Source organism: Crocodylus porosus, unplaced genomic scaffold (assembly GCF_001723895.1).
Source record: "Crocodylus porosus isolate Cpor-Errol unplaced genomic scaffold, CroPor_comp1, whole genome shotgun sequence".
Classification (NCBI taxonomy): domain Eukaryota; kingdom Metazoa; phylum Chordata; order Crocodylia; family Crocodylidae; genus Crocodylus; species Crocodylus porosus.
The window spans coordinates 18,923,048-18,946,967 of record NW_017728912.1 but is presented as its reverse complement, the minus strand read 5'-3'; the positions used below and the strand labels follow the sequence as shown (position 1 = coordinate 18,946,967).

The 23,920-nt window shown below is 43.9% G+C and overlaps 1 protein-coding gene across 1 annotated transcript in view; it reads left to right on the top strand.

Moving 5' to 3' along the window:
• ENPEP (glutamyl aminopeptidase) overlaps positions 1–23,920 on the top strand; it is a 59,222-nt gene that overhangs the window by 13,817 nt on the left and 21,485 nt on the right. The window contains exons 4-10 of the mRNA XM_019534099.1: positions 849–969; positions 6,149–6,303; positions 6,896–7,009; positions 10,135–10,269; positions 15,439–15,504; positions 18,630–18,695; positions 20,626–20,777. Of these exons, the coding sequence (XP_019389644.1) occupies positions 849–969; positions 6,149–6,303; positions 6,896–7,009; positions 10,135–10,269; positions 15,439–15,504; positions 18,630–18,695; positions 20,626–20,777 (809 nt within the window). The remainder of the gene's footprint in view (positions 1–848; positions 970–6,148; positions 6,304–6,895; positions 7,010–10,134; positions 10,270–15,438; positions 15,505–18,629; positions 18,696–20,625; positions 20,778–23,920) is intronic.

Below are 23,920 nucleotides of genomic sequence, written 5' to 3'. Positions count from 1 at the left end.
GCCTGCCAAGTTTCAAGGAGATAGGGGCAGATGTTTCTGGGAAACTGCACCACAAAAGGTTGAAAGGAAAACTTGTATCACTTGCTGGCTGCAGCCTCCTGTCATCCTGCACACAGATCTGGGGGCCTGCACCCCCAGGAGTGCTGTGGGGCTGTGCTAGACTCCTCCTAGGGGTGTGAACCCCTGGATCTGCATGTGGGATGACAGCAGGCTCCCGCTGCCGGCTGGGATTGGCACTGAAGCCAAGCAAGCCTGGCTTTGAAACTCAAAACATTTCAAGTGCTTTCATGTCATTTCAAAGCTGTTTTAAAGCCTTTTGTTTCAGTTTGATTTTGCTGTTGTTTCAAGCTTGAAACAGCTTCAAAATGAAACACCTAGTGAAATTTCGCACAGCCCTAATGAGTAGGTTTGGCTCCATAGCTGCTGGTACTCAGTTACTTACCACAAGTAAAGATCTTCCTTCATTCTGCCTTTCAAAAACTGGACTGCCTCTGCATAGGCAGGTCCATTCCCAGACCAGCTAGAACAGCCATTGTATGTGTTGGATCCAGCATGGGTGGGTGTGGGGGCAGCTTCATGGGCCTTACCCAGCCTATGGGGCTGCTCATTTGCCATTCACATGGCCTGTGGCCTGGCCTGCACCACTCATCTAGCCCACAGGGCCAGATGAGTTGGATACTCCTCATTTAGTGAATAGTATTAATATCACAGCCAGTTATATGGAGAAGATTCACCATTGTGTGAAATGATATGTCAGTGCTTACTTTGATTTCTTCTGTTCGGCTTGTTTTGCTTTCCTCTGTTTAAAGGGAATGACTTCCATTTCATCTCTCTGCTTTGTTTTACAGCTCAGGATTTATGCACAGCCACAGCAGATACACACAGCAGAATACGCGGCAAATGTTACAAAAGTTGTATTTGACTTCTTTGAACGCTACTTCAACATGAGCTATTCTCTTCCAAAATTAGGTGATTATGACCTCCTATGTTCTTCATTTTCTTAATCGCAGTTATGGTTTTGTTTCTGTTTTGAATCACTATCATTTCATGGGGGTGGGGAAAGCAGGAAAAGAGAGGACTTAACATTCTATTTCTAATTTCTGAAGTTGTGCCAACATCTGTTGGCATCCCTATCGTTCAAGTCACCCTAGTATGTCAGTTATGAACTTAATTAAGATGTTCTCCTCCCTTAGTTCTGGCAGCTGAATTCAAACACTGATGCTAGTGCAGCTATTTTTGTATCCAGTTGTAAATAAGGGAAAACATTGGTGACATTGGTAGAAAAAACAATATGGGCTAAATAGAGCCAGATGCTCTATTGTGATAAACATGTTTCACTTCCACTGAAGCTTCTGGAGCAAATTCAGCAATGATGTAAGTGAAGATGTAAGTGACACAAAGAGTGTAAGTCAAGTTCTTTTTTTTAACTGGGAATTAAGTGGTGTGCACCTATTTCCATGATGGCTGAATTGGTCTTCTGTCTAATTTTTAATTTTCTGCTGATGGGCTGAATGAAGACCCAGATCCAGACAAGCCTAGATGCGGATCCAGATTCAGCTGCAACTCTTTCTAATGTACCAAAAGAAAACATGGGATCTAAGCATTCCTGTACCTGAGACATTTTGAAATCTGGATTTGATTTGTGCAGTCTCAAACAGTAATGCTGGAATACCATGGGTGCTGTGAAAGAGCCTTAGAGGTGACCCCTGCTATAAAGTAGTAGTTTACTAAGTTTCACGGACATAAAAGGATGAAAACTTCAAATAGAAAAAAGTGAAGATAGCAAGAAGAAAAAGAAGCCTTTCTTTTTAAAAACAAAATAACATTATACACCCTATTGATTCCATATAAAGTAAGGGATATATTAGTCTTTGATACTTGCTTTAGATGCAGGCTTCAATATCAATTGGGTCACTATGAATTTCTACATATCCTACAAATGGAATTAAAATTAGGAGATCTAGTTTTAGAATGATAGCTCTTTTTGTTTCTTATAAACTGGTTCCAAGTTGTTGTTTGGACTAGGGCTGTGTGAAATTTCGGCAGCTGTTTCATTTCAGAGGTGTTTTGGGCCATTTCGGTGCCTGAAACACTGAACTTGAATCGAAACGGAAGGCTCCAAAATGTTTCAGAGAATTTCAGAGTTTTGGAGCCGGGCTTGCAGGGAAACAAAAACTAAGGATAGGGAGGGGGAAGAGAGCAGGAAGGGCTGCTCTGATATTGAGATTAGCTCCCGGTTTGATTCCCCAGCTCTCTGATCACTTCCCCAGCTCTTCTTGTGGGACATGGGCCCCCAGATCTGCATGTGGGGTTTCAGCAGGCTGCCACTACAGGCTGGGACCAGCGGCAACTGCTCAGCACACCCAGCGCCAAGCACCAGGAAGACTTCAGTGCTGCCTCAGGGGCCACTCAGCACAGATCCAGGGGCCTGCGCCTGCCAGGAAGAGCTGGGGAAAGATTTCAGGGAGCTGGGGGAATATTCAAATCCTTGAACATTCCCCCAGTTCCTGGTTTTATTCCTCAGCTTCCTGATCTTTCCCCCAGATCTTTGATAGCTTTCCTCAGCTCTTCCCAGGGGGTGCAGCCCCCTGGATCTGCACACAGGATGACAGCAGACTGCCACTGCCAGCTGGGGAAGGTGGCGGCTCTGGGCTTTTTCCCCAGCCAGCAGCAGCAGCCTGCCAAAACCCTGCACACAGATCCAGGGGCCTGCACCCCCCAGGAACAGCTGAGAGAATGATCAGAGAGCTGGGGGGAAGTGATCAGAGAGCTCCAACTGACACATGGAGCTGCCCCAGCTCCAAACAGAGTGCAGCACTGTGCTGAACTGCACTGCACCCATGCCATGGGGCAACTGCCATGTGGGTGCCAGATGGCGGAGGGGGGTCAGATCAGTGCTGCATGGGGGGGGCTCTGCCACAAGCCCCCAGGGTCCCCAACTGCTGCTGCTGCAGCCAGGGAGTGTGATGCATTTTTTTTTTTTTAAAAAAAAAGCTCTGCACTCCCCAGCTGCAGAGCATTCAGATGACAGCATGCTGCCACTGCCAGCTGGAGTCAGCACCTGGCCCTGAGTCTGCCCAGCACAGTTCGTGCCGTGTGCCAGGAAGAGCCCAGTTCTGGTGCTGGCCTCAGCTGGCAGCAGCAGCATCCTGTCATCCCTCATGCAGATCCAGCAGCCCATGCCTCCCCATGAGGGCTGTGGGGCTGTGCCAGACTCTTCCTGCGGGGTGTGGGCCCCCAGATCTGTATGAGGGATAACAGCAGGCTGCTATTGCCTGCAAGTAATACTAGTTTTGCTTTGAACAGTTTGAGGTGCTGTTTCACATAAACCCCTGCACCTATCTCCTTGACACTTGGCAAGCCTCGTGCCCTTGGAAGAGGCTACCATTCCTGCAATTTTCATCTGAATCAGGCAAGAAATAACAAAGTTATAGGCATGTTAGTGATTCCCCATTATAGCCTATGGCCAAAACACTGAAACAGTGTTGAAACTCCGAAACAGATTCAGCTGAATCGAAATGGGACAGTGATCTGAAACACCAAAATGAATAACTATCCCTCCAAAACACTGAATCCAAAGCCAAACAGAACATAGCCATTTTGCACAGCCCTATTTTGGACTGGCTTTTAATTATATTTCATGACAAAGTTCACACGTCTATTATATCTGATGCTGGAGCCAACTCAGTCCCAGGACATTGATGTGGCCCCACCTATACCAAAAAGTGGAATTTTGCCCTGTCTTAATAATACATGAAGTGCTGATAGAATCATTGAAAATTAGGTTTGGAAGGGACCTCAGGAGGTCATCTAGTCCTACTCCTTGCTCGAAGTAGGACCATACCCAACTAGATCATCCCAGCCAGGGCTTTATCAAGCTGGGCTTTAAAAACCTCCAAGGTAGGTAACCTGTTCCAGTGCTTCACCACCATCCTAGTGAGAACGTTTTTTCTACTATGCAACCTAAATTTCCCTTGCTGCAACTTGACAGAATTGCTCTTTGTTCTGTTATCTGTCACCACTGAGGACAGTTTAGCTGCACCCTCTTTGGAACCATCCTTCAGGTACTTAAAGGCTGCTATCAAATCTCCCCTCCATCTTCTCTTCTGAAGACTAAATAAGTCCAGTTCCCCCAGCCTCTTCTCATAAGTCATGTGCCCCAGATCCTGAACCATTTTTATTGCTCTCCACTGGACTCTCTCCAACTTGTCCACATCCTTTCTATAGTGGGGGGCACAAACTAGACACAGTACTCCAGATGTGGCCTTACCAGTGCAGAATATGGCGGAGTAATTACTTCCCTTGATCTGCTGACATTCCTGCTAAAGCAGCCCAGTATGCTGTTAGCCTTCTTGGCAACAAGGGCCCAATGCTGACTCATATCCATCTTAACATCTAGTATAACCCCCAGATCTTTTTCTGAAGAGCTGCTTCTTAGCCAGTCAGTCCCCAGGCTGTAGCTGTGCATGGGATTCTTTTGCCCTAAGTGCAGGTCTTTTCACTTCTTTTTGAACCTCATGAGATTTCTTTTGGCACTCTAAATCCTAGCCCTACTCTCCAGTGCATCTACTAAACCCCCACAGCTTGATGTCATTAACGAACTTGCTAAGGGTGCAATCTATCCCATCTCCCAGAATGTTAATGAACGACCCCTGGGGCACTCCACTTGTTACCAGCTGCCAACTAGACATTGAGCCATTGATTACTACCCACTGAGCCCAACAATCCAGCCAGCTTTCTGTACACCTTACAGCTCATTCATCCAACCCATACTTCCTCAGCTTGCTTGCAAGAATGTTGTGGGAGACGGTATCAAAAGGCTTGCTAAAGTCAAGGTATATTATGTCCACTGCTTTCCCTGCATCCATAGAGCCAGTCATCTTCTCACAGAAGGAAATCAGGTTTGTTAGGCCTGATGTGCCCTTGATGAATCCATGCTGACTGTTCCTAATCACCTTCTTCTCCATCAAGTACTTAGAAATGGATTCTTTGAAGATCTACTCCATGATTTTTTGAGGGACTGAGGTGATGCTGACTAGTTTGTAGTTCCCTGGATTCTCCTTCTTCCCTTTCTTAAAGATTGGCACTAACATCTGATGCACCTACAGATTTTAGATTATGCTCCACATTGTTAGGAACATACAGCTCAACTCTTCAGTTTGAAATGAACTTCCTTCCTTCATACTTTTATAATATTATCCTTCATTATTAGGGACTAGCTAGATCACAAATGAATCAGAGTTTTTGCCAAATGATTACTTACAAAAATAAAATTCAGACTACATTAAACTTCCATTATTACTTGTGTTGGATCTGTAACTGGTTCTACAATGTGTTTCATATACCTTGCTAGGTAGTCAGGTATGATCCAGAAATCAAGGTGGTTAGAATTACATAGAGCCTGGTTATTTCATCTTTCCATCAGTGTTCTAAATTAGGCTTTTGGTCTACTTTTGACTCCATTTGTACTTTGCACTGACCCACATAGAAAGGCTGTGGTCATTACTCACAGGAAAAATACAAGTCCTGTTGAGTCCATAATTGTCATTGAACTTGTATTGATTACTGACAGGGAATAGAAGTCACCCTATAGATTGTAGTGAGAAAAAGCAGATGTCATTTGCTACGTGAGGGATTTAATTCAATTAACATGTCAATAAATATTTTTATAGAAGAGTGTGACAAACAATGACATGCCTCATTATGCTACTGATAGGGCAGGCTATAAACCATTTGAATCTATTTCCTGAAACACTAAGAATTTCTGGAACCAAAGTAAGTGATGCATCATATGTATACTTCCAGAAGCTTGCATAGCACCATGTTTGAAGACAGATCCTTTTCTGGTGGAATTTGTCATAGCTACATTAAAGTCAAATGACATTATGACAGTTTATATCAGTTGAGGATCTGCCTTATGGTAACTGCATCCTAAAAAACAGGAACAGGTCCTAATGTTCATTTTTTTGATTGCGGTGTAATGTGAAAGACCCTCAAATGGTTGGCCATAAAGTAAGCTAACAAATTATTGTGCTGTGAGTGAACAGACACACATCAGCATACTAAAACAAAACAAAGGATATATTTAATTAAAAAAAAGAATCTTAAATGTCACAACATTCAGTCAGTTTGGTTTCTTTCAATGCAGATAAGATTGCGATTCCAGATTTTGGTACCGGTGCTATGGAGAACTGGGGTCTGATCACATACAGAGAAACAAACCTACTTTATGATGCTAAAGAATCTGCCTCTTCTAACAAACAGAGAGTAGCAGCTGTGATTGCCCATGAGCTGGTTCACCAGGTAAGCCTTATAATAAGTTTAATTTTTAAAGCACTGAAAATGAACAGTGGCAATACTTTATTTGTGGAAATAATCAACCATAAATCATGTTTCCAGTTCTTCTAAGCAGACATGCACTTCACTTGAAAAGTGAATGCACAAAGGCAATTCCATATTAGAGCTCCACAGTAGTGGAATTATTGAAAGCATATTTTTCTAAGGAAATAAGATATATACATCTAGAATGTTTTTCAGCCTCTGAAAATATGCCTATGTTACGTGCACTTCCATTTCTGTATGCAGATGTTTGTTTTGAGCATGCAGATAGATGCAACTGTAAACAGTGGAGGCTGCCTGAACTTTAAATCAAATCAAATCAAATCAAGAGGATAAAACTATAAACACACATCAGTTGGCTGAAAATATGAATCAATTGCAGTCACCTCTGTGTTGAAGTCAGCTGTGATCTGATAGTCCCTTTATAAACTGAGGTTTATGACAATTGCAATCCTGTAACAAGTAAGTAAGTGAAAGTACTTGGAGACGAGTTGCAAAACTCTAATATAGACTTATCACTAATATATGTTGCATTTTTTAACACTTATAATTATAGTGGTTTGGGAATATTGTGACCATGGACTGGTGGGATGACCTATGGCTAAATGAAGGATTTGCCAGTTTCTTCGAGTTCCTGGGAGTAAATGCTGCAGAAGCTGATTGGGAAATGGTAATAATTCTTTTCCTATTATTACTTTGTTATTATTTAATGGAGTGAAATAAGTCTGATGAAAATAAGGAGTCACAGTGAATATATGCATACCTATAGGTATATAGGCATATAAAGAAAAGAGGACTCAATAAACTGATCATAGAACAATAGGATTGGAAGGGACCTCAGTCCAACCCCTGCTCAAAGCAGAACCATTCCCAACTACTTCATCCCAGCAAAGGGTGGGCCTTAAAAGCCTCCAAGAATGGAGATTCCATGAGTATCACACTGACCTATGCAAGTTGGAATCTGTAAGGACTACTCAGTTTAGAAACTTTCATTTCAAATAGATGTTGGCCTGAAACTGGTCGGTAAGTCACATTTTTGCTTACTGGAGAGAGTACTATTTAAGAGCGAGTAAAATAGTGAAAGAGTAAAATATTATTCACACTCAAGAATGAATAAGTGGATTCTGCACCTGGACCTGGCATTTCTACAAAGCTGTAGAAAGATGAAGATTCTTCTTTGAATCATTCAATACAGCTGAAGTGTCATTTTTAGTGGCTGCAGAACCATAGCCCAACCTCGAATCTCAACTCTTCTGAATTCTGATGGATTTGAGAGGGGACTATTATTGTTCAGATTCAGCTCCAAACCCATCTCCTCACACTTTTAGTTCCCTATGAAAAGAGGAGTCAGTTTTTCAATTCCAGCTGCTACCAGTATTTCCCACAACATGTCACACAAGCCTGCTAACAGCAGCAATAATCATAATGATGTTTAAAACAGTGGAGATTGTGGGTAGGTTCTTTTTATGAGAGCTTCCAGCACTGCTAGCTAAATTACTCAGTCCCATTTTATGGCTAACAGAAAAAAAAGAGAAGCTTTCTTTACAAGTGCTTTAGATGCAGAAGAATGACAGTCTTGTATAAACAAAGCGACTATTGACCCTCAGAATCAGAAAAGGTAGTTCGGAGAATTTTGGTGTTTATATTTTGCTGTCAAATATCCAAAAATTAAAAAGACTCTAGTCCATTCTTAATATTACATGTTTATTTTGACATGGGAAGCTGTAGCATATTAGACTGCTAATATATTAGGTCCCTTATACCAAAATAGCAGCCATTGGCCCATTTGTTTCAGCAGTGGTCAGAGCAAATCTGATGCTTCCAAGTAAAGGCAAGACCTCCAGTGCATCGTTTCATTTGTGTAGTTCTGTGCTGCATTAAAGGGTAAAATCCTTCCTGGATCAGTCCTTCTACATCCTGCAATGCAAATTTAGTTACTCTTATTTTAGCCTATATAAGTACAAGCATTATAAATCATAAAATTGCACATTCTCTTTTTTAAAACCATGGCATCGTATTCAACTAAGGCAGTGGTCTCCAGTCCACAGCTTACAGAAAGCATACTGAGCATTAGACCCTGTGATGTTGTTCATACTCAGAAGAAAATTTGCTTTTGAAAAATACTTGTTATTTTAGGCTAACAGGTAGAGCAAAGTATGATATTAGGTAAAATATGTTGCTTGCTCTGGATTGTTGCTATGGGTCAAAGGTTGGGGACCTGTGAAATAAGACACAGGGATCCAGGTTTTCCATTCACCATGGAAAAACATGCATTTTCCCCTTTTAAATAGAAAAAAAATGGGGAATTACAGGTTTCCCTTTACTGGTTGGCAGACTTTTGTGGGGGGAGTAGGAGAAGGGTGATCAGGCAGGGGTGCCATATGCATGTGCACCTGCATACATGTACATGGCAGCCAAGCAGTGTGGAGAGCAGTTCCTACAGCTCCCTGTAGGTAAGTCTATGGGGGGAGGGGGCAGATTAAAGGCACCCACAGTAAGGGACGAAGGTCTGGAGAGTCTGCCCAGCTGGGGTAGTATGTGGGGCCTGGGCCTAGGAAGGGAATGCAAGACTGCAGGGTCTGGCCAGGGAGCAGGAGGGAGCCAAGCATGGCTCATCTAGGTGGCTGGCAGGTCCCAGCCACTGCATGCACTCCTGGGGAGGGAGGCATGGGAGAACACATGCCTCCCAGATTTATACATGGGGTGGGGGAAGATACAGGCTGCCTGCTGCAGCCTTGGGGCTCCCCACGCTGCCGTCCTCACCTCCAGGCCTCTGCAGCAGAGTGGAGTGGGCAGACTTGGTGCCACTGCCAGAAACCTGACAGTGGCTGCACTGCCATGGCAAGCTGTCCCCTGCCTGCCCAGCAGCAGTAGGGGTGGGGATGTGGAGGGCTGAGGGGAAGAGTTGCAGATTGAGAGTGAGAGGCACCGACAGGGCCAAGGGGCAGCAGATTGCGAGTGAGGGGAATGGCAGGGCACTGGTATAAAATCAGGGCTGCTCAATACCACAAAGCAGGAAGGTGGAAAGCTGCAGCTAGACCCATGTCCTGGTGAATGAAGGGGGCAGGGGGAGCTCTGATTTTTTATGATAAAAGACACTGAAATAAAACACCAAAATATATAGGGATTTAGAATTTATTATAATGACTGAAGCAGTGGTAAGCTTCCAAAATGCATTAATATTGTAAATATATTACTAAAATATTGTGTTTAACTTATACATATATATACACACACGTGGCATTTCATTTTAATCACAGAAAAAAATGCAGATTTTAGGTTTTTATCTGAGAATTTGCTGTGTTGAAACAAAGAGGATCAGGATCCCTGATTACCACAGTGAGTTGTTGTAATGGAAAGCGATACAAATACATACTCTTTTTGTTCTGTTAACCAGGAATTACTATAGACTGTGTGTTACAACAGCTTCAGAAATATCACAAACCATTAAAAAAACACATCTCACCCATTGTCCTAATGCTGCAATTGAGTCTCCTTTTCAGTGCCCATCCTATCCCTGCTCCCCCTTCCCCATTTCATTGTAACACACATGGAAAAACAGGGGTTTGTAAGAGGCAATTTATCTTAGTGAAAGAGAAAATGTCCTACTCTAGAAGAATTGTGCACACATAAAAATACCTTTTGCTTATGAAGGTGAAATTTCATTTTGCACACCCATATGCAAAAGGTGAGACTGACACTTCAACTAAAGTTATACGTCAGAATTAGACTCAGAATTGCATCTTGTGCTTGATTATACTTTATTTTATTTGCATGCTTTGTTTTTCTTTTCAGCTTGACCAGGTTTTAATAGATGATGTACTTCCTGTGATGAAGGAGGACTCTTTGACAACTTCCCATCCTATTGTGGTCAATGTTTCATCTCCAGCTGAAATAACATCTGTATTTGATGGAATATCATACAGCAAGGTAGGAAATGCTTCACAGCCTATTCTTGACTATAAAGAAAGGTGGGTTTTATAGGAGGAGACAAAATACAATTGAGTTCATAAATAATCAGGCAGTGTCTGCACTTGCCCCTCTCTAAAATCTTTTCTACCACTGCCAAAACTGTTTCAAGTGGCAGTAAGTGTAAGCAATAGTGTAGCAGGGTTCCCAGCAGATGCATGCTTTCCATGCAGCATGTGCAGAAAAGTGGTGGTTAAACTACTGGTGGCTTACCCCAGATGTTTGGTACTTCCTTGTGTAGCTACATTGTTAGCAGGACCCAAGGTAGTTAGTTTAAAGCTAAGGCAGCTGTATATGAGCTGCAGTTACAGCAATAACTGTGCTATAAATGTTCCATTCAAGGAGGATGAAGTAGGCTTCTGTCCTACTCTTCAGCTCTGAAGGCTCCTAACGCTACTGAAACAGTGCAAATATAAAAAGGTACAAATGTTTTTTGTGAGGCCATTTCCTTCAGGAGGAGTGCATGCAAGGGGAAGCCAAGGAGCTGGACTGGTATCCATTAGGGCTATGCGAAGCTTTGGTTCCTGATTCAGCGAAGATTCGGCCTGATTCGGCCGCCGAATCTCCAAATCCAAATCAGATCAGGAGACCCTTTAATCTCTCTGAATCAAATCAGAACCCTTCAAATCAATTCAGAGATTCAGACATAAATGCAACTTCAAATGTTTTTTCTAGGTACCAGGTGGCTCATCAATGCTGCAGTGCTGGGGCACATGGAGTGTCCCACAGGAGTGTGAGGGGGGTCCCTAGTGTGCTCGGCAGCAAACCCCGAAGTGGACCAGAAGCACTTCTGGTCCACTTCCAGGTTCGCTACCGAGCATGTGGGGGACCCTCCGCACTCCTGTGGGATGCTCCATCCACCCCAGCATCGCAGCATTCATGAGCCACGCCTGTTACCTCAAGGTATGTAGAAAAAACATTTAAAGCTGTGTCTATGGCCGAATTGCTGATTCTCTGAATCAGCATTGAATCTTCAGATTTGGCTGAAATGAATCACCATCCCCAATTCAGGCTGAATCTGAATCAAATACAGCCCATTTTGCACACCCCTAGTATCCATTACTGCAAAATATTCTGCCACTTACTTTTTTAAAATCTACTCAACATTTGTCTTAATGACTTATAACATTTTTCATCTCTTCCCTTGTTTGATGCTGTTGCTGAGGTTTCCAACTAATTGTTCAAACACTTGGCCCAAACCTCTGTAGAAGAGCCTTTCCTTACAGAATCCAGACCCTCCCAAATAGTACTTGCTTTAGAAAGCCTAACTTCACAGAAAATATTAGAATGCTTAAAATTTCCTGGCCATATCCACAGGACCATGGATGTTTGGTTCCCTGGGGACAACTAACAGCAGGACACCTTGTGCTGCTACTACTTCTCCCCTGGGAATGCCTGTGCCATGTGTCCTCTGGTGCATGGCAAGTTACCCTGGGTGGGGTAGGGGCCAGCACTGGGGCCAGCACTGGGTTGGCTCCAGCAGCCTTACCTGGGGTTCTGGGGGCCTCCTGGGGCTGCAGCAGTGGTGATTCTGCCGCTCAGAGTGTGGCCGTCAGCTGGAGCATGGCTCTGGTTTCGAGTGGTGCATGTTGCCCCCATATGCACCACTCCACTTTTTTTGTGCTGTTTTTTTTTTACCTCTGGATATCCAGGCATAGATTCATAGATTCATAGATTCATAGATGCTAGGGTCGGAAGGGACCTCAATAGATCATCGAGTCCGACCCCCTGCATAAGCAGGAAAGAGTGCTGGGCCTACATTACCCCAGCTAGATACACATCCAACCTTCTCTTGAATACCCCCAGGGTAGGGGAGAGCATCACCTCCCTTGGGAGCCCGTTCCAGACCTTGGCCACAAAAAGCTGCCCGCACTACTCCCTTGCAGTGCAGAGTACACCTGAACATGTGGTATGTGGTACCAAAGACATGTCTGTAGAGCCACATACTGCATAGCCATGCTCGTCTGGACGTGGCCCCACCGAGTTCAGTTCCTTAGCTGATGGGCCATGGATGGTATATATAGAGCCTTCCTTGAGAGTCCTCTATCCAGAAATTCTGATGTAGCATCTGCTATTCATAGAATCATAAAAAATTGGGGTTGGAAGGGGCCCCAGGAGGTCATCTAGGTTATCCAGCTCTCTACTCAAAGCAGGACTATCCCTAACTAGATCATCCCAGCCAAAGTTTTTTGTAGCCAGGTCTTAAAGACCGCCAAGGATGGAGGTTCCTCAACCTCTCTGGATAACCTGTTTCAGTGCTTTACTACCCTGCTAGTGAGAGAGGTTTTTTTTCTGTTAATACATCCTGTTCTTTCTCTGTACGTCATTGATTTTTGGCTGGACCTAGATCTGGAACAAAATCTTCTAGCGTGCTAGAATCTCTTTTTACTCTCCAGGAGCACAGTACTGGCCAGATGCACCTCTGAATTGGCCTCTTCTTTTACAGTTCCCTCCCTTTTTAATTGTTAGCCCTTACACACAGCAATATAATCAGAATATATTACACTATAAATATTTAGTCCATCCATACCCATCATAATACCTAAACCTGGTAGCAGTGAAGATCTTAATCAAATCAGTGAAAGCCAAGACAATTAGAGTGTTCAGAACCAAAGTCTGATTTAAGTTTCATTACCACAACTAGTGAGAGAGATGCTCCCATTTTCTACAACTTAAGATGCTTGGATGCTTCTATTATATGTAAGAAACTGGATAGAAAACTCCTTTAGCTCACCCCTTTTGTATGAGGATAGTTGCTAAACAATTTGAATAGTTTACAATACGATACAGCTTATCCTTACTTTGTGGAACTAACTTTAGCTATTGCAAGCATTTGATAATAAGTTAAGTTTGCTGCTTTTATGTAATTTAAAAATAATTATTACAATAACCCCCTTATAAAAGGGTTTTGAAATTTGAAAATTAAAGAATAATTTTCTAATATGAATTACAGTCAAGCACATGAATGTTTGTGTAGTCTTAAAGAGGCAGTTAATTTTCTAACAGTGTATGGAGTCATCACAATGTATTCTGTAAAACATACTCAAAAGATGATCGAATTGGTAGGTTATTATCCATGTAGTAAAGCCACTTCAGTTAACAGAGTCCTGTGATACTATACAGCTAGTATAAGTGACCAAGCAGTTAAATTTGGCTTTAAGAGTTGGATTTAAGAGGATAGTATAATCCAGATCTCTAAGATCTAATAATTTAATTGACGTCTCCAAATTTGGCACATTCTTCCTTCAGATGACAACTTGTCTTCCATCATCATTTGGCCTCCAATAATAGGTTTTTAGTAGAAACATTTTTGAGCTCTGTTTGAAAAGTGTTTAAATGGCTTTAAAATGGTGGGGAATGGAAAAAATGTGAGCCCTGCTTGAAGTCAGCTATTGCAAGGATCAACATTTGTTTTGGAAGGCTAAGCAACAGACTGTCCAAATTTTCTGACACACAATCCTGTCAGCTGTCCAGCCATTCTTGTAGCATGCTAGCTAGTCAGCTGGTGTAAAATCAAAAGAGCCCCATCAACCTCAGCTGATTAATGCCAATTTACCCTGTCTAAGGGTCTGGCCCAGATGGTCTAAAAGATAAAGTTATGAAACCAACTGGGTCTGTGTTTTTGTACATCATTGTTTTTCAGTCAGTAGGTCACAATCCCCTGGAGAAGGTATGGAAGATGACTAGAGGGGTCACGAGGCATTGCTTTAGATCATATTGCATGTTTTTCAAAGAAAATCATCCACCCTGCACATACTTGCCCTTTAGGATCTTGTATTCTCTGTTATCATGTTTAAACACACCCGTAGATAACATTTGCTTTGATACGTTTTTACTCTGACTTTCAACAGTAAATGGGAGAACGTTGCAAGAGCTGACTTCAGATAAAAGGCTGGCAATAAGGAAAGATTGAGAAACACCATAAAAAGTGGCTTTTTAATCAGTAGTTATTATCTCCCATATGTGATATCCTCTTCATAGAGAGAATTGTATTCTGAACTTTAGGAAATCATTTCTCAATGTATTTTATAACAAGGAGTTAAACCTCTTATGATGGAAGGCACCACCTGCCTGCAAGATGGAAAACTACAGCAATTACCTGGAAAAGAGAGTCTACTCAAACCCTGTTAGCAGCTACTCAAGAGGAATAAGACAGCCAGGCATCTGCCACACATAGGGGCAATGACAACTTCTAGCTGCCACTGTGAGACTGGTACACAGCTTGGCCAGCACCAAGGGAGGTTTCTCTGCTTGCCCCTGGTTATGCTATTGAACCAGTACATAGCGATTCTGAGAAGGCCAGATGTCCCCTTAGTTACATTATCTTTACTGGGGTTTTTCTTGGCACTGAAATAAACACCTGGTTTCACAGAAGAATAGCAGTGCTTTTAAACAGTTTGAAACATTATCCCCAGTGGTGATGCGTAGGAGGTGCACGGGGGTTCATATGCACTCCATGAAAGCGCTGGTGCACCCCCTCACAGCCAGCATTCACCACTGAGATGATGGCAAGAGCATTGGTGCCCCCCTGAGAGGACCAGCTGGTGAGTGGGGGCACCAAGAGAAGTCCCCCCTGCCCCTGGCTCTTCCAGGCATGCTGCTAGCCTTTCTGGGTCAGTTGGCATGATTGGCTAACCCCCTGATCAGCATGATCAGCTGTGGGGGACCCCCCCGCCTGGTCACTGACTGGCTTCTGGGGAGTCAAGTGCCCCCCCTGAATCAGAAGACACCAGTTGCCCATGATTATCCCTTTATTTCTCCTCCAAAATATTAAATAAATATTTACTAACACTAAAACTTCTGTACTTGGGTTTCAGAGGGGTTGATTTTCCTTTCCCTCATTTTTGTGTCTCTTCAGCTCTCTTCCACATGTCTATTGTTTCCTTGTTCCTTTTTCATTTCTCCTTTCACATCCTTGTAGCCTTCCCCCCCAAAGGTCTTTATCTTGCATTCTCCATTTCTGTCTTTCCAGTGTTCGGAGATCCCTTCTTTTGAGTTAAGTGTAATTCATTGAGCCTAAAGTTGTTCTGCCTTTGGAGCCAGACATTTAAGCAGAAGGCAGGGTAATAGAAATCTGGGTTAAAAGTGGTATGGAATGAAAAATTGAATTTCCTTTCTCTTTGTTTTCAGGGTGCATCAATTCTTAGAATGCTTCAAGACTGGATTACTCCAGAAAATTTCCAAAAAGGATGTCAGGTAAGTATTACTGTAAAACAAGGTAAAAATCCTAAAATCTCAGATCAGAAAGTCAAAGGGCCACCAGAGCCATTTAGTTTGCCACACCACCACAGTTAAGGCTAGCCAAGAGCGCACAAGAGTGTGATTCAACTAACATCCCCATAGCTGCCTTAGATGTCTCAATCTGAATGACCACATGCCCAATTACAGTCGGGTCAAGTGGGGCCAGTCTTCAGCATGAGTCTGGAACGACAGTCCAATTCATGCCTCTAGTTATAGCAAGATGTTACCTTCCCTGTCACCATGGCCTATGCATGCTTAAAGATAAAGTCCTTGTTTAGCAAGATGAATGCAACTTAGATGTTGGTGTTCTTATCAGAATTTTAAATAAATGTTTCTGTTCCAAGTCATATGTTCCCAATTACCTTTCTATGCTAACTTTATTCCAGTTGATCTAAAATTTCCTTTATTGCAGGGTATCTGTACACATAGATAACCACATAGCACCTGAGAATGTCAAGAGATTGTACCGGTGTGGGGCAGTGTACCCCAGCTTTGATAATGATACATTTGCAAGTGGCATAGATGGTCAAGTTAAGCGAAAACTCACATTTGCAGCAAGGTAGACTGTGAACTGCAGAACTTGTGTGTGAATGACTGCATGTACTAAAACCCAGGTCACTCATATCTGCATGGTTCACAACCTGCTTAAAATTTAGAACAGGTTGCCAAATTAAGGGCCAGCTGCTTAACTGTTTGTGATGGCTTTTACTTCAAAGGTTGCTGCTGCTTCAATCAGCCAGAGCTCATTGAGGTCCCTCTCAACTGATTGGAAAAGCGCTGCCCTCTGAAATAAAAGCTACAGCAAACAGCTGGTGCTCATCAGTGGTCCTGTGCAACTGTTTGCTGTGGCTCTCTAACCTTGATTACTTTACAAACACTCATCCCTCACAGGGGGGCTAGGAACCTAACCCTGTGGGACATCTAAATTCAACTGGACCCACTTGCATGTGGGTCAACTGGGGAAAGCCCGCAGTCCAAAGCTGAAGTGAAGTTCAAACTGATGCCTCTAGAGCAACAGCAAGGCATGTTAACTGCTGTTGCTTTAACTCATGCGTATTAGTGGGGGAAAAAAGCTTTTTATGTGTATTTTAATGTCAGTCACTGAGAAGCCTGGACCCATGCCAGTTGACTGTGCCTTCACTCTACCTTGTTTCCTTATATCAGTAAGAATTAGAACCCAGTGACCTCTAAAGGACATTCCTCCTTCCTCCTAATGACAAGTATCCAACCCTCTCCACTGTGCCAGGCAGCTTAAGGAAATTGGGCAGAGGTCCTTACGGACCTTAATGCATCTCCAAGACCTAAAGCTGGCCCTGAGGTCAGTACAGAAGGAGTCTTTTTTCAGGGCAATTGAGGAAGACAGAATGAAAAAAAAAATTGTGTGTCTGCTAACTGAGATGCTGGCATTTTTAGAGAGATCTCCCACCATTAGAAGTAATCTTCAAAGTGGTTCTTGAGAGCATGGTGGTTGCTGCTACCCAGCTAAACTAGACGCGACTAGGATAAGAAGAGGTTGGGAGAGTATTGCCAGGTGAGCCTGATGCTTGTAGACAAGCCAGGGCAGAACAGTTTGGGCAGAACATGGAATGGACAGTTCTACAAGATGTCAAGTCACCCAGTATACTATAGCCACAAATTCCCATTTTGCCACATCTTTGTTTCAGACACACACAGTAGTAGCTAAGGTCCACATTAAAACAAACAGCACCATCTACTGACCACCTATACCAACACCAAGTTAACATCTATAGGCAGAGAATTAGTATTGGTCAGGACAGGATAGAAAACAAAATGCCCTATTTGATACATCTGAATAACATTTAACTGGGCTATTGGAGGGTGAGGACAGCAAATTCTAACATTCAGGATTGAAGCAAGACAGTAAGTGATTAGCTTATCACCAGTGTTTCCTTTTTAAGGCTGGTTTTGATCATTGTACAGAGCTGTCACATTATAACAGTTGTACTTGTATTTTAGGGTGCCTTGCTAAAAGCGGAAATCACTTTCTGCTTCTGTGACCTATTTAATAAGGCATAAATTTGCCACACAAGTTCATTATTTCTACTCAAGTAAACTGTACTGAATGAGTCTAGGGCTCTCTCCAAGTATTAAAGCACCATGCATTAGTGTATCACATGGGAAAATGCTTATGCCCAAAGTTAGTGGATATAAGCCTACGTCTGGAAAGTACTAGATACACATTAATCCAATAAAGTTCTATTTGCCTTCCTGCAGTGACACTGGACTGGAGTACAAGGAAACTTAAATCACCTGCTCCCCAATATTTCTCATCAGTGAGCAGCTTTTGGCCAATTTTCCTTTTCTTTTTTGTCAAGACTAATACTTTAATAAAACAGTTGATAAAAACAGTAAATCTGAGTTTAGCTACCTAAAGAAAAGCTAGCTCTTTTAAGGGGGTAAAAAAAGGATTAACCAGAGCTGTTTCAGTACGACCCAGTGCCATGCACAGGGGCAGCAGCAACTTCCATCTGTCACTACACCACTGGTGTGATCATGTGGCTGCAGTGGTAGCCATTTCTTCCCTTTCCCCTACCCCTACAAGTTGGTGCCCGGGTGACTGATCTCATCACCCCATGCTAGTTACACCACTCATATTAACCGTGCTTCGTCCTGGGTGACTATAGGATTCTTTTAATACCTTCATGCCCACTAGTTTCCACCAGCAATGCTGCGTGCAAGTTCTAAAGCTTAGCCTTTGTAGACACCCATAACACAACATGTAAGCATTTCTTACCAATGCTTTCATCATGCCCAAAGCCACAGGAGAAGGAGCAGTTTTCTTTACCCTATATTGTAGAATGAAGGATGGGGGTTCTTCTGGGATCAATTTTTCAGAAAGCCTCACCTTGCTTTCAGTAAGTGTTTCTATTCATCATCTTCTTGGCAGAAAGAAGTGAAATGCACAGATGTCTTAAAGCCCTTCCTGGATAGGAACAATAACAGTTTTATGATATTCTGCATATCAGCACAACATATTATAGTAAAATGTGCACGTTGTGATGAAAGTTGAGGAATAAATACTTGGTAATATTTTAACATTCTCTTCTACTTGTTTCTAGGAGTATCTAAAGACATACCAGTTCAAGAATGCAAAGACAGATGATTTCTGGGGATCCCTGGCAAGGGTATGTTCTGAAATAACTAAAATTTACACACTCAGGCTACAGAGCAGTTTCCCAAACAACAGTATTTCCTTTATTGGGTATTACGATATTCTATTAGTAACCCAAATGTACTGAGAGTCATGACTGCACATTTCTCTACTAGATAAATTTTTCTTTTTTTTCCCAGGTGAATTGTTTTGAAGGTGTATAGAACATGGAGCAAGCAAGTGGGCCTTGATAAGTAGGAGCCATCCACTGCCCATATACACAAAAAACGTCATCCCTTCCTATCCAATCTCCTGCTGTGCATCATAGCAGGCACTCATTCCCATTCTTATAACCCAGTTGTATCCATAAGAGGGTTTCTGTGGCGCCTGCTACATATTTCTATATATGTACATGAATTGGCAACACATAGAGGGCACACACGGGTGCAACCCCTGGAAGTCCAGCCATGAAACCAGAAGTGCTAGTGAAAGCACACTTCTGGTTTCGCTACTGGCTTGGTGATCAGCAGCTGGGGGGGACCCCCATCCCCCGTCAGCAATCTGATGCTCCCCCAGACTCGGGAGGCACCAGTCACCCGTGTGTGTGTGTGTGTGTGTGTGTGTGCATGTGCGCGTGCATCCATAAAACATTATACAATTAACTGAACAACTGCACAATAAATTTAGACCAGCCACATGTGTAAAGTAAGATCAGCCACAAGCAAAAGCAATTATCACACAATTGACTGATTAATCATGCAATAAATCAATCATGCAGTCACATGTCCAAAGTAATTACCACATGATAAAAATGACAATCCTACTATAAAAAGAACCAACCATCTGTAAAGTTAGTGCTTAAAAAATGTGTAACAACTCTATGGCTAGGGACCTGCCTAATTCACAGTTTTCAGGAATCTATGAAATCTGGGGTGATCCACAAAATCTGAGAAATCAACAACAACAAAAAACCCTTAATAAAAATAGCAATGGCTCCCTAGTGGGAACCAGAGGCACTCACTGCCAGAAGGGGAAGGTGCTGTTTTGGTGGGGAGGCATGAAGGGCAGCAGACAAGATAGCTGTTGCCCCCTCATTCCTCCTCCCCTTGCCAGGCCCTCACTACTAATCAGTGCCAAGGGGTGGGGCTGCATGAAGGGTAGCCAGTTATCAAGATGACAGCTGTCCCTTCTCCTCTCCTGGGGCTTCTCCATCAATCAATGCCAAGGGGCAGAGCCACTGCAAAATGACTGCAGAATTAGAACTTTGTGCAAAAATTTGTAAATCCTCCTGTCATTTAGGTAGACCCCCTATCTATAGCCCCCTCAACACATTACAGGTATTGTGCAATGACCTACTTAATTGTACAATTACCTGGACACCAGCTACACATGCAAATTAGCTATCACACAATAAAAAGCTCCAACCAGCTATAAAGTTAGACCTCAAAAATGTGCACTGACTTTATAGCTTATTGCTATCAAGCTTTAATTTAGCATGTAGTAGGGTCTCCCCTGTATTGGGAGCTCCAACAGCTGAGGGGGCTCTCAGTGGCAGAGGTGCACCATTCACAGTGTAAAAACCTTGAGCCCTAGGGATCGCAGGAGCCACAATACCCCTGGGAGTGTGCAGGGGCAGCGGACCATAAGGGCAGATAGTATTTGCCCCAGCTACTGTCCAAACCCCAAGCCCCAGCTACTGTCCATATGCTTTAGAAATATCTATTTTATATATATATATCTCTTAGTTTACAGCTCATGATTTATTCTCTTACATTCACCATAAAATGATTTAATGAATAAAGTATTTTTTGAGCAGAGCTTGCTTTTCTTGAGCCAAATTGTTAGGAACAAAGGCTGATTTCTGAGGGAGACGTGTTCCTTTTCCAGTCCCACCCTCTTTTCATGAAAGTTTCTCTCCAATTTACATTCAGTTTCTTGGCATGACTATCTGGTGTCATTCTTAGGCAAGTGGTCAACCAGTCAAGGAAGTGATGGACACCTGGACCAGGCAGATGGGATATCCTGTCTTAGAGCTGTACTCTAATTTAACCATCCAACAAAAACGTTTTCTCTTGGATCCCAAGGCACATCCTTCTGAACCACCTTCTGCATTAGGGTAAGGTTTAAAATTTCCTACCCACTCTGCACCACCCACACAGGCAGCCCCCACCTGTGGGCTGCTAGGCCAGGAAGAAAGCGGGAATAGTAAGCGTAAGCTGAGGGAGTGAGGGGGAGCCTAGCGACCCCAGCTACAGAAGGAGCTGGAGCAATGTGGGGAACCGTGGCTGAATAGGAGCCTAGGGGCCACATATAAACCCCTCGCAGGCCACATATGGCCTGCAAGCCCTGAGCTAGATCAGCAATACAGAGCTACTGCTTTATTAAGGTATATTTCCAAGTATGATTAATAATTAAGATTGTTTGTACATAGTTTACTATAGAGCTGATCCACACAGTGTCCCTTTGATAATGAGAAAATATTATCATCTCCATTTTATAGGTAGGGAAATTAAAGCACAAAAGGTGAACACCTTTCAGAAAGGTACTCACTTCTATGTTTAACTTTAAGCGCTTTATGTACTTGTATTGATTTCCAAAACACATTAATCACAAGCTTAGTTTTCCATCTCAGTAAGTACCTTACTGAATCAGGACCTAAGTAATCTGCCTAATGTCCCAAGCTGATGCAAGACTTTGAACCTAAGCTCTGTAATTCATATCTAAATCCTACATTTAGCCCACTAATGGTATGGTAGCAAATATGTATACTTCATAGTTTAGAGGACTATGGGTCAGATCCAAAAAATGACTCAAGGTACCGTAGCAGGGCACTAGGGTGCCTACTACTGAAGACAGAAAATGGCTTAGCTGCCATTTATTAAGGCAGCAGGTGCCAGTTGTTATGGGAGCTGATTAGATCACCTGACTGATGGGGGGGGGGGCAGGGCTTGGCCTTCATAAGGAAGGGAAGGCCTCTGCTGGTAAGTTGAGTAGTCTGATTACTCTGACTGGCTGCAATGATGCTAGGGAGGAGAGAACCCTGACAGAGGTATGTGAGAGAGCCAGCATAGTTTTGCGGAGTTGTGGTTATTACACTGGAGGACTGGGTGAGACTGTAGGGATGGAGGAGGCCTCAGCAGGAGCTCCCCAGTAAGGTGGGGGAGTTCCTGGCACCATGGAGGGTGCCGTGTTGTGGGGTTGTCCTGACCCCAGTCCATTGGGGCAACTTTGGGAAGAGTCTAGTAGAGGCAGAAGCCCAGTAGTGTGTGGGCCCAGGAAGGTGGGTCTAAGCAGTGGGGGTGTCCTGACCCCAGCCCAGCGTGGGCATTACCGGGACAGGCCCCAATTGGAATTCCCAATTGGGAAGAGCCCCAGTGGGGCGTAGGCCTGAGTTGGGCATAGACGGGCCCGAGTGCGGGTGGGGAGCGCAAGGGGCGCGACCACAGGCCTGTGTGCGGGCATAGAAGGCCCAGGGCGGGCAGCGGAGCGCAAGAGGCGTGATTACAGGCCCCGGGGCAGGCAGCGGAGCACAGGAGGCACGATTACAGGCCCGAGTGCGGGCGTGGCGCTCGAGAGGCACGACCACAGGCTCGAGTGTGGGCATAGAGACCGGGGGGAGCACGGGACGCAGGTCAGGACGTGAGTGGCTGCGGAATATAAGGGAGGTAGGCCCAAGTGGGGTGCTGCCTGTGAGATACGAAGCCTGAGAGGGGAATGAGCCCATAGAGAAGTCCAAGCTGGGCGAGAAGGGGCACAGTCAGAGAGCTGCCCCGGGAGGGGGCGTGTGTATTGAGTTGGCCCCAGGAGAGGACCAGCACCAGGACTCGGAGAAAATCCTGGCATAGTAAGATCAGCCCCGTGCCAAGAAGGGCAGGAAGGCAGCCTCCACTGACAATACTAAGATCAAAGACATGGCGGGCGAGATAGAGGGTGCATTCAAAGCCCAGGTTGGCACAGTAGGCAAGGGCACTAGGGGAGGTCACGGCACCCCTAGGGGCCGTCCTGCCACAGGTACCCACTATTTTAGTCCCAGAATGTTATCCAAACTGAGCTGGCCATCGAGACATCCTGTACCATGCCTAGGAAGGCTGTTGCTTCATAAAGCAAGAGGGAGCCTGTTTCCACAAGAGTCATGGTCCCCCATTCTACTCCTTGCTCCCTGGATTTCTTTTATTTTTATTCAATAATTGCTGGATGTAAAATGTACAAACAGTTCAGGGGGCTGGGGGCAAAACCCAGGATTGCCTTTCTTCCCTCCCTGCTCAGTGTGCTAAATATTAAGCTGCAGAGTCATGCTTCTCCTTGTTTACTCTTTCCAGCCCTATGAATCATGAATTCTTAGATGCACAATGGCCTGGTTTCAACAGGAGAGCTGGAGGGTACCTCCCCTCACCTAGCATATAGCCTGGTGGTTGGTACCTTAAGTCCCTGACCTAGATTGTTTCTGAACACATGCAGAAGCCCCAGACTAGTTGTCACTTTCTTTTCAAGTTGAAATGGAAGTGTCTTACAAATACAGACTTCTCAGCAGCTTTATGGCTACTAAAGCAGGATTAATTTGGATGACTTTTTCTGACTTTTGACTGAGGTGTGCCAATGTTCTTGCTGGGACCAAAGCCAGAGGCTCCTGGCTAGAGGGTCTTGCCCCTCAGCTCAGTCAGACCAATCACCATATTTGGGGTCAGGAAGAAATTTTACCCCATGCTCAGATTGGTAGGGACTGTGGGCAGTTTTGTCTTCCTCTGTAGTGGGGAGCATGACCTTCTACCTGGGATCTCTAGAGTGTTTATTAACAACCTTTTATAAAAGCAGGATATTGGCTGCTGTGGTTCCCCTGCTTTATCTGTGGCAGGTTAGAGTGTTATGTCTTGCTCTGTGTCAGGGTTTATAGTAGTCTTATGAAGTGTTTAGACTATGGATTATATAGGATAGCTTGGATAGGGATGATCCTGGTGATTGGACTAGATGCCCTCTGGATGTTGCTTCCAGCCTGACTTCTCTATGATTTCTACAGTTTTTATGACTTAGGCAGCTTTGTTCACATGTGATGGGATCTGATCCCTGATCCCAACAATTGTGCCTCCTCCCATGCCACACATGCATGGCAGGGCATGAGATTTTGAGATCAGGGATCAAATCCCAATCATGCCACACTTGCCAGTGCAAAAGGAGCCCAGGATCCTTATCCCCTTACATCATCAAATTGAAAGTCAAGTGCCTGACAATCAGCTGATTGTTGACTCTGTGGGGACCATGCAG